Source organism: Patagioenas fasciata, chromosome 1 (assembly GCF_037038585.1).
Source record: "Patagioenas fasciata isolate bPatFas1 chromosome 1, bPatFas1.hap1, whole genome shotgun sequence".
NCBI classification, from domain to species: Eukaryota; Metazoa; Chordata; class Aves; order Columbiformes; family Columbidae; genus Patagioenas; species Patagioenas fasciata.
Window position 1 is genome coordinate 201915096 of NC_092520.1, and position 11647 is coordinate 201926742.

The window sequence follows — 11647 nt, forward strand, 5'->3', positions numbered from 1 at the left end:
TGTTTTCCACTTTGTCTTGGTGACTGTGTGTGGGACAAGCCAAGGTCCCCGGATGCACGTGTGTGTTGCTGGGAAGGGTCACCACCTCCATGCCATCTTCCCTGCTGCTCAGATTCCAGCTCCCCCACCACATCAAGCCCTCTCCAGGCCAGGCCTCACAGTGATGCAGTTAATGCTGCATCATGCAATTAATGCTGCAATTCCCATTGTGGCAGCAGCGGCTGCACTTCCTGGGGAGCTGCTGGAATGCCAGACTGGAAGCCTGAGGCCAAGAGGGTCCCAGGTTGCAGTAGATCCCAGCCTCTGCAGCCCCTCCTGGCTGGTGACTCAGCCAGTGACATAAAACCCAGCGGCTCTGGACTCATCTCCTGTGCTTTGCTGCCCCCAGCTGAAGCTTCCAGCTCCCAGCCCGAGTTACCTGCTCAGAAGTGACCCAACCGCCTCTTCCCTACACGGATTAGCAGACTGCGAGCTAAGTATGGAAATCCTGCCTTAGATTAAACCAGCCCACATCCTTGAACTCATAATGGCTCACCTCTCCTCCCCTCCAGTTTGTCTGCACAGCAAATGTCACTGTGTCTCCTAAGTCTGGTGTGGAGTTAAAATACCTCTTAATAATCAGAGTAATATTCTTCTCCCCTTTTTTTTTTTTTTTTCCCAGGAGTACTGATGATAATTCAGGATACCTGGTAGGACCCAAACTCTTTTTACCTACTGCACTTACCCTTCTTAAGTAAAAGGTACGGTTAATTTCAAGTGCTGCATTAGGTAACTAGACACAAGTCTGTCCGTGCTGCTTTCTGAATCACATCCCTCTCAGGCTTGAAATGAAAAAAAAGTTCTGTCTCACCAATAAACTTGTATCCCTCTCCAAAATATTCTTACCAAAAAATAACATATAACCACTAAGACCAGTTTTTCAAGCAGGTAAGGGCAAAACCATGGGGTTGCTTCTCACAATACCGACACTGGCCAAACCCTGACAGAGCGCAGGTCCTGTGTGCAGGTTCCCTGTTGCGCACACTTCCTCTTTCAGAAGAAAACAGAGTGGCTTCACAAGCTGAGCTTGCTGAATTGATGTCAGTTGTTTCAAAATAAGGCCTGATAAAACTTTTCTCACTTCCAAGACAAAGCTGTTCCCCAAAGCATGTTTTTCCCCTCACGTATTTCTTCAAGCTCTGTCCCCCCCTCCTCCCTGCCCCAGCTTTAATGCAACACTTAAAAAACAAAAGGCAAGGCTGTTGCTTTACCTTGATCAGATGATCCGGCTCTGTAGGCATACTCCCCATGAATGAAGATCACGTTGTCTGCTGATTTAAACTCCTGCCCAGCTCCCGGTGCATCAGGACCCCACCAGAGTCACCCTCTGTGCACAAAGCATCTTGGACAACACGATGTACTGCACTGCTCACCAGCGGGCTGGGACTGAGCTCAAACGTTTTGAGAATAAGAATGGGAGAAAGGAACCTTCCTTCCCTCAGCGCTATGAAATGACTCTTTCTTCTTCCTACCTCTTGACCCAATGCGTAACTATTTCATAAAAAAACAAAGAATCTCAACAAAAGGGATGAAAAGGGTGACTGAAGATTTAAAGTTTGGATTACCCAGGTATCTGGTTCTAAAATATCTCGGTTTAGGCTGTGTTATCAGCCTTTCACTGAGATTTTTTTCTGCAGCAGCAATACCACACTAGTGTAGAACACACTCATCATGACCTCACACCTACTGTTAGGAACAATCAATTTATTTCTGGCTTCCAAGAACAAGACGTTAATTACTACACTTGGATCTTTGTTTCACAGAAAGTTTAACACCAGGAACAGGAAAAATGTTCCAAGATGTTAGTTGTAGGTCATGTAGCGGGGGGTAGCACTGAATTTTGCATACGATTTAATGACCTTGTTCACTGCTTCCAAGAAGTCTTTCTCTGTTGCGATTTTTCGACGTGCTCGGATTGCGAACATGCCCGCCTCCGTGCAGACACTGCGAATCTCAGCGCCTTTGGAAAAGAAAGGGATAAATAAGTTCAACGCTGAGCACCGGAGGAGATGAAGCACATACAAAATTGTTTAAATAAAATAAATAAATTCAGCTTACCTGTGCTATTGGGACACAGTCGAGCCAGCAGCTCAAATCTTATGTCTCTCTCAACACTCATCGAACGAGCATGGATCTTGAATATGTGAGTTCGCCCCTGCAAAAAGAGCGGAGGGTAGAAGTGCTCGTGCTATGCAAGAGGGGATGATTCTCAGCGAGCAGCTGAACACGTCCAGAGCAAGGGCGGATAGAAAACAAATCTGGTTTTGCTTCCCAAATACAGTCACCTACATCTGGACTACCATGTTTAAGTGTCCGTGATACTAAGTTAAGTACATTAAGTACTAATGGTAGAAGTACCTCAAGAAATCTCTCTCAAAAGAGCCAAACGAAACATTCCAACTGAAGAGCGAAATCATGGATCTGGTTAAAAGACTCTTTATCTGCTGAGCTGGGACCACACAGTCAATGTGGCTATTTGTTCTGGCTTCTTGGCCAGGGCTGGAATCTGCGCAGTGTGGGAAAATCTTTTTGAAACATCTTTAATCCCCCAAATTTCCAGGTAGTTTCACGTAAGTTAAGAGTGCTGGTTCTGTTAATTCTCATAAACTGCTTCTAGACAGTAACACCCTCACTGAAGAAACCCTCTGGTATCAGAACAGACTCAGCTGTGGAAGAAAGCATTCTCACCTCAAGATCAGGCAAGCTGAACTCTATCTTCCTGTCCAACCTGCCGGGCCTCATCAGGGCTGGATCCAGAGTATCGGGTCTGTTTGTAGCCATCAGCACTTTGATGTTGCCTCGGGGGTCAAAACCATCCAACTGGTTGATCAGCTCCAGCATGGTACGTTGCACTTCATTGTCCCCCCCGGCGCCATCATCAAAACGAGCACCTGGGGAGAGGAGAGACACGTATTTCACTAAATAAGAGAGGGACCTTCAGAGTACGGAGAAGGTGTCGCGGTCGCGAAACAGAAGACACCTGGAAAAAATCATTTTAAATTACATACAAATATTTGTGATGAGTTTACAAAAACAGTGTGAGGGGATTATTTGAAAATGACACATTTCAAAAAAAGAGTGACTGGTGTTATCTGTCAGTTATAATAAAGTCCTGTCTCTTCACCTTTTGTGTGAAAAGGCCTGTCTCCCTGTCCAGTAACTGGCCAAGCTGCTGAAATTTATACATGTAGTTTGCTTCTTTTGCCTCCCCTCTACCAAAATCCCTCCCTGTCTTGTCTGTGTAAAAATTGTTCTACTTTCAAAGACCAAAGTACCTCAGGCAGTAACAAAGATTTAGTACGAGTCCAGAAGCTGAAGGGCATTTAAGTTAACAGTACTTTTTGAAAGCACAATAGAGAGATTCTTCACTTAAGGCTTTTTTTTGGCATGCCAAAATAACTTCTCATCTCAGCTAAACATATTCAAACTACATAAACCACTTCTTGATAGTTTCCCAGACGTGGGACATGTTGGTAGTAGTTTTACTTAACAGGCATTAACAAGTACATTTCCTGAAATGCAGCAATACAGATAAAGAATCACAACATGAAAACCTGAAAGTTCTGGTAAGAGATTAGAGCTACAGATACTACAAACATACCTCCAATGGCATCAATTTCATCAAAGAATATAAGACAAGCTTTTTTAGTTCTGGCCATTTCAAAGAGTTCACGAACCATTCGAGCTCCCTGACAGAAAAAAAAAAAATAAAAAAAAAAAAATAAAGATTTTGTTGAAGATTCAAGGCACATTAAAGGAAAACTATCAAAATTAAATTTTTCATGCTTCCAAACACTTCTAAGTTTCCAATGCTAAAACTCTTTTATTTGTACACATATATATAACAGAATATTTATAAATCTCAAAGCAATTTCTGAAGGAAAGACAGAAGTACAGATGAAGTTATTTACCTCAGGGCCAAGCAAAACTAAGTGGCAGAGTTGGGAACAGAATCCTAATCCAAGAATCATCCCAAACCACAGATTAAATTCTGCGCTGTGAAACCCAACTCACTGACACCAGAACAATTCAGGTCTTATAACCGATCGCTGTGATTTGTTTGACAGCTCCTCCCCGACTTGTGCAAGTACCTTCATCCATCGTACCCACTATGGTGTTTGGTCCCCACAACTGGAAACCTAAAAAATACTGCACCCCATCAAGTATTTGCTCTCACCTCTCCCACGTACTTCTGCACCAACTCCGATCCAATCACCCTGATGAAGCAGGCATCAGTCCTGTTTGCAACAGCGCGGGCACAGAGCGTTTTGCCTGTACCAGGTGGTCCAAACAGAAGGACTCCTTTGGGAGGCTCAATCCCAAGGTTAACAAACCTTTCAGGCTGTAATGGTGCGAAATAGAAGGCAACGTTATGTGTAAATTAAAGATTATGTGCACTAAAGAGTATAGGTGAATCAAGAAAATCCTCAATGAAGAGCAAGAGAAACCAGGCTACACTGGATTTCACTTGTTAAAACCAGACCTCCTTTCACTTGAGTGTTTACATTCAGCTGCATTATCTTTTCTTGCTTTTTCAAATGCTAACAGATGACCAGAACACTTTCAAAACAGTAGAATTTTCAATCTGGAGGTTACTTACATGAAGCAAAGGGGTTTCAACCACCTCTCTCAGCTTTTCAATCTGCTCTTTACAACCACCAACATCACTGTAAGTGACATCTGGTTTTTCTTCTACCTGCACAACAAAAGGGTGAGAGAGCAGTTAACAGCCTGATGCTGCATCTCTCTCTAGGCTTTTAAAGGCCAGAACAAAACCCAATGCCATAATAAGTAAAGGCAGTTCTCACTTGCATCATGGTGACTGTGGGATCAATCTTCGGAGGCAAGGGGATATGGATTTGATACTTGTTTCTGTCCACCCTGGTGAGAAAGCATAAAGACTACTATTTTAACACCAGTTAATTAAACCGTCATGTATTAATAGCAACAACTCTGTAAATTAGAAGCTGAATTCTTAAACTGTTCTTTTCTCTGGCACCAAGACAGCCCAGCCCTTTAAGTCAGATGGGCTAGAAACTGGAATTCCTTCTGCAGAGAAGTTTACTGCTTCAAAAAAAAATTAATTTCAAAGTATTTTGAAAACTAAACTTGAAAATTTCCCACAGAGCAAACTGGCAAAACATTGATTCTAAAAGTAACTGGCTTCACCTCCTCAGCGAACACCTCCTGTGGCTGCCCTGTGTGTAACTGTGCAGACTGCCAATGAGGCAGCAGGATACACAGCTCCCTGAGAGCTGGGACACCTGGGACCCAAACTGAAAGGTTTCAGTCTCTGACGCACAGTTCTCGTTAAAATGACATCAAAATCAAAAGATTCCAGCATAGCATGCTGGTGAGTTGCTGTCTTCCAACAGCAAGACATTATTGCTACCATTTCAACCACTGCAAAAAACATGAAATGGTAGTTGTTGACCTGTCAAACTAACAGGTCAGATGAGAAAGCTTCAGTCTCCAGTAAAACTCGTAAGAACACAAATGTTTTGCTCACCCAACCCTCATGCCTTCTTCTATGTCAGTAGGTGCCACCTGGTCACTGAGATCCACCACGAACTTGGCAAACTGCTTGACGTTGATAATGTACTTGGGATCCTCAGAGTCTGCATTGATTATCTTCGTACACCTAACAGAGAACACACAATTGACACCACCAGGCAGATTAACAAACTGGCTCGCTATTTGCATAAACATCACAATGAGAGAGTCTCATTTTCCAAATACACCGCAATAGCTATTGTACTTGTGATTCTGTTATTATGGCACCACACACTAACTACAGGAATACAGGTACGAGGTAAGTAATACATCATCAAGCATAACGCAGTTCCTTTTTGACACAACGGTAAAAAGCACTTTCAATATGCACAACATGTGAATGTCACGTTTCTAAAAAGTCTACACACAAGCTATAAATGACATTTTTAATGCTCCACAGCTCCACTGCAAAGAGGAAGAGAGCACCCACCTTGCAACTTGTAATGGCTGCTCGCTCTGGAGAGTTTGCTTATCCGCAGCCAGATCCCAGAGGGCAGGAGGCGCCAGCCCAGTATCGGATTCCTTGATTCCTGTGTACAACACAGACAAGGTGAGGAGGCAGCAGCTCACTGCTACATCAGCATCCTTCACACACCGAGAACCTCACACACAAGAGACCTCCAAAACACACACATCTTTGATGGACTTCCTAAAACTCAGGCTTCCTAAAGAAATGAGGCCTACGTGACTCTGTTGGCTAAACATGCAAATACCAGCCTGGCTACCCTCTCGTACGGTTTTGCAATGCGCAGTTGACTGCGGCCAAGCCTGAGAGAGAGAGAAGCACATTTCTACAAGTTTCAGAAAAGGAGTGAAACTCTGCAAGTGCCTTCATTGAGGGAACACTTTAGAGCAAGATATCCAAACCTAAGGGATCCACACAGATGAAAAAACTAATGCTATTCTGTTCTAAGATTAAAAAAAAACCTAATAAATCTTCCAAACCCTGGATATAGAAAGTAACATCTCCATGATGTATTTGAAAGAATAAAGCATTTTACTGTAAAATAGAAATTGCAGTCCTCCTGCCAGAACTGAGAGCCACTAGAGATTAGCAACAGGGCAACAAATAGACACCAGTGAAACAAACAAGGAAAAATAAGGGAGCAAATTAACTTTTACTGTAAATGCCATAACTGAACAGCTGATTTGGAACACTAACTGCTCTGATATACATTTATTTGTTATACAAGGAGGGATACCACTACTTAATATGTTGGGGTTTTGCAATCTATGAAAGTTCACTGGCAACTCAAACACAGGTTGATGTAAATCACAACAAATTATCCAGTGACAGAAAGGGGCATTTGTTTCATGCTACTATAATACACAAAAATTATATTTTTGAATAAAAATGTGTTAAACTACAAAATTACATCATTATATGTACAGATTAGCCCTGCCCAATCAAAAAGACCATCCCCTAAAAAGCAAAAATCTCACGTTACCAAATAAAGAAATGTATCCTTTTGAGAAAAAAAACAGTAATAAATTAATGCAGAAGTTGTTTAAAATCAGCTTCTTAAAACACTTATTTTGGTGCCTGTCTCTTCTATTGAAAGTTATTTAAAGAAAGAAAGATACCAGTGAGCTCATTGATTTTCTTAAGTAGTTGTTGAATATCATCTTCTACTTGCTTGATCTGCCTTGAGTACGTGCTCTGGCCCTGGAAAAGAAATATCACGCAGACTTCATATTATTTTATGTTTAGGAAGAAATGCCAATAGCTGCTGAGCGGCAAGATGTTCAACAGACTGCCTTGGTGTAACAGCCAAAAAAGACGATATTCAGTTCCAATAACAATATTTCTGTTTGCAAAACCAGAGTGCAGCTGCACACAACTGATCAATTGCGCAAGTGGGAATTTTTCATACTTGTAAACTTCAAGGATTTGGGTTTCCTTTTAAACCCATTCAGCCTTATATTTTTAATTTTTTTTTTTCTGAAGTCTAAAAAAGACTTAGTAAACATTATATACAGATGGAATTCTGTATACATTATCTGAAAATCATTTGTATATGTGCTTTAACTATCTTACCCAACCTTTCTGTCATCCACAGAAGACAGCAGAAAGATCAGGAGGCAAATCAAAACCCAGATTCTTGCTCGTGATAAAATGCTTTACTATCTTGCTCTGTCTAACGCAGGCAGATCTGGATTTTCTTTACAAGATCTCCATATCAACTTGGCAATAAAAATGAAGCTGCAGTGGGCACAAGCTGTATTTCAGAGTCCTTCCCCAGTTCCAGAGTTTTGTAAAGGACTCTCACAGTGTCAAAAAAGTTCAGACTTCTTGCAAAAATACCCAAACCCAGACATACGCTAAGCTGCTGGTGTCATGTCTCAAGAGTTCGTTCACAGACCCACTGTGCTTTCTGGAGGAGAGGGGAGATTTGCATTATTGTCCATGGGAAACACCTCCCAAGATTTGACATGTATCCCTCACTAATAGTTTTTTAAGAGGACTGCTAAAAACAAGTAAATTTGATGGGAGGTCTTACAGATACTGTTCTTTATGAAGCAAGAAAATTGGTTAGTGAAAGAGCCCCAGTAAAGCCCTACATGTTAGATCTCTAAGATAGCTACAAGATACAAAGCAAAAATAGAAAATACTTCATTTTTTCCACTGGATTATTTCCAGGGTTGTGGGTTGAGTTTGGGGCTTTCTCATTGGAAAGAGAGAAAATATTTTGGCAGGAAAGAAAAGCAGTAGGAGAAGCATAATTACTAACTATTCACTAAACACACATCCCTCCACTCCTGTCTTCAACTTTCTTTTTTTATTTAACACTCTTGTGTACGTATGTTACTTACGTAGGTTTTCAGCAAGGCAATATCTCCTTCATCCAGAGCTGGAACAACACAGGAAAGAATTAGCTTCCAATTTTGAAAACAAAACCAGCAGTATTAATTCTGCTTCTAAAAGATTAAAACATACATTTTAAAGAGATTCTTTTGAGCTTCTACTTTTTCATTAAGCCAAAGTGCAACCAAAAATATCTGACCTTCAAGAAAAACAAAATAGGGTCTCCAGCTACTCTCTTCAGTCCCAAACTTGGTACAACGCAGAGCTCATATCAAGCAACCTACTTAAACTTCGCTTCACTCTGAGTAGCTTATGACCTGTGACTGTACAGACTTGATCTTTTCAACTCTTTGTTTCCTAATGTTTAAGAAAACATAAATGAAAAACTGTCCCCACTTTCCACCAGTGATGTCTCTTCCAAATTGCCCAGTGTGAGCAAGGAACAGCAACCAAATCTAAGCTGTAACACAAAACTACCATAAACTACTAAACAGCCTTGAATCAATAACTAATACAATGTTGTTTTAATATTGTAAAATATAAAACATGGGAATGGTCACACTAGATAGGATAAATAGTCTGGTCCAATATCCTTCTCCAACAGAAGGTCTATGAACATGGAAAATATACAGCGAACTCCCACTGTCAGGTCACATATTAACAGCCCCTCAAAAAAATTTCCTTGCATGAATATTTTTGACAATTGTTTGAACCCCTGTAAACTTTCAGCAGAACATGCAGGAAATAATCCCCTGGTTTAAATCAGCATTTACTTAACTTGAACTTGGAATCTAAAAATTGTACTTGCGCCCCAGAGTTCCCACGTCAGAACAAGGAGCTTCAGCTGTTGAACGAACGAGCTGTCGCACAGGGTCCTCCAGGATCACTCCAGCGAACCCTCTCCATTCAGTATCCCTGTCATTCCCTATTTAATGCCATATCACTTGCCATTTAACAGACCTTTTCCACTCCCTCTCCCTTCTCCCCAGGGCTATCTCTTTTTCAGACTGAATTACAACCTTAATCTTCAGCATCCCAGGTATCCCTCTGTTTTTCTCTCTTTTCCAATTCCACTGTGTCTTTTTAAGAGAGAGGAAACCCAAACCACATCAAAGATCGAGATGCAGTGTGCATTATACAGGATTTTGAGAGGATTTGTGTGTGTGTGTTTATCCTTATTTCTTTCCTGATTATTTGTACTAACCCACTGATTTTTCATATGTACTGTTGCCACAATTCAAAAATTCTTCTTGAGTAGCAACAGTTCAAAGTCTATCACTAATTATATACAGTGTTGGTTTTGTCTGCAGATGCATTATTTAATATTTACTGGCGTGAAAAGAAAAGGCCAATGGAATTCAAACATGAAGAGCAGCAGCAATTTTCACACTATGCATACACCACCAGAAAAATTTGCCGCCCCACTCTCTCCTGCTTCCAGTGAATTTCTTATGAAAGTGGCAATGCACAGGGTCTGACAGCCAGTTCTGCAGGAGTTCAGAAAAGGAAATTTTAATGTTTGATTAAGTTGATCTTTTAAGTAACCGTTAAACCACAAAAGGTCTTTCTGCTTAGGAAGCGCAGATCAGGCTTTTTAGTAGCATTTTATAAGAGACCTCTGGAACCAGCCAGGCCCGGGCTGCCGGCGCCTTCGAACACCATCCAGTGTTCATTACCCACAGAATCGCAGAATGGTTGGGGTTGGAAGGGACCTCTGGAGATCATCCAGTCCAACCCACTCGCTAAAGCAGGTTCACCAGAGCAGACCACACAGGAATGTGTCCAGGTGGGTTTGAATGCCTCCAGAGAAGGAGACTCCACAATCTCTCTCAGCAGCCTGTTCCAGGGCTCTGGCAGTCTCAAAGTAAAGAAGTTTCTCCTCATGTTCAGATGGAACCTCCTGTGCTTCAGTCTGTGCCTGTTGCCCCTCATCCTAGCGTTCGGCACCACTGAAAGGAGTCTGGTCCCATCCTCTTGACACCCACCCTTGAGATATTTAGAAACATTTATAAGACCCCTCTCTGCCTTCTCCTCTCCAGGCTGAACAGACTCGACTCTCTCAGTCTCTGCTCATAAGAAAGATGCTCCAGACACCTAATCATCTTCATAGCCCGCCGCTGGACTCTCTCCTGTAATTCTTGTCCTTCTTAAATTGGAGGACTGTATCTACATCTATTATCCTAAAGTATTTGGAGTCTGATGGTAACACAGGATTCCTTGGAGAACAGGACTTAAGACGTTAATTAATATGTGACCATGTGTCAGATGTTATGTTAATGCACCTTGAGTTTTTATGTCCTTCTGAAAGGCTGAGACAATTACAGTCTGCTATCCTGATGGATTACATCATAGTCTATTCATGAACACAAGTGATACACAGGTTTGAGGCTGAATTATAGTATTGTTTTTGCTGCAACACAAAAGGATGCATAATAATTCAGTGCCTGTGCTTCAGTCTGTGCCCGTTGCCCCTCACCCCGCCGTTGGGCAGCACTGACAGGAGTCCGGTCCCAGCCCCGCTGGATCGCTCCCCACGGCCCGGTCCCGCTGGGTTTCCCGCAGGTCTCCGCCGGACCGGGCGGTGCTGCTGTTCGCGTCCGACACCGCGGCCCCACGGGCCGCCCCGGGCAGGGCCTCACAGGCCAAGCCCAGGCCCCGGGCCGGGTTCGCTCGGGAGGCAGCGGCCGCAGGGCCGGACACGGCATTTGAGGGGTTTTGAGTTTGTCGCCCGCCGGGTTCCCTCAGCCCCGCCGCTCCCGGCACCGAAATGGCCGCCGGCAGCGCCGCCCCGCCCCGGTGCCCAGCGCCCGGCGCCGGTACTCGGGAGTTTCCTCGCCGTGGACACGGGGACACCGACCCGACACGCGGGAGGGACTGAAGGGGAGGGGGCGCTGCCGGTTCTGCCGCCCGTTGCGGTAGCAACGGGCACTGGGCCCGGGGAGGCGGCAGTGCCGGGCCCCCGCCCGCCTGGGCTCTTACCGCGGATGGGTTTATCCTCCTTCTCCTCCTCCTTGGTCTTCCTCTGGTCGGCTCCCAGGTAGTCCGGCATCGTCCCGCTCCGGCTCCGCGCCGCGCTGCCCCGGATGCGTTACTCAGCACCGCCGGCACTTCCGGCCGGGCCGCGCCGGGGGGACACCAAAGGCAGGCGCACCGGCCGCCCGCGCCGTGGGCCTTGCGCCACCGCATCTCCTTCCCCCCAGCGCCGCTAGCCCAGCTGCACAGTTCCGCCCGCCGCAGCCGTCGGCAGAG

General features: G+C 43.9%; 1 protein-coding gene across 1 annotated transcript; it reads right to left on the reverse strand.

Annotated features, from left to right (window-relative positions):
• Positions 1-1723: 1723 nt before the first annotated feature.
• PSMC2 (proteasome 26S subunit, ATPase 2) lies at positions 1724-11545 on the reverse strand. Its single transcript, XM_065829245.2, has 12 exons — positions 11378-11545; positions 8407-8444; positions 7177-7258; positions 6023-6122; positions 5549-5680; positions 4848-4920; positions 4640-4735; positions 4217-4381; positions 3641-3728; positions 2728-2930; positions 2098-2194; positions 1724-1999 (listed from the first exon to the last, which is right to left on the reverse strand). The coding sequence occupies exons 1-12, from the start codon at positions 11445-11447 to the stop codon at positions 1842-1844; spliced, it is 1302 nt and encodes a 433-aa protein (XP_065685317.1). The 5' UTR covers positions 11448-11545; the 3' UTR covers positions 1724-1841.
• Between the last annotated feature and the right edge of the window lie 102 nt (positions 11546-11647).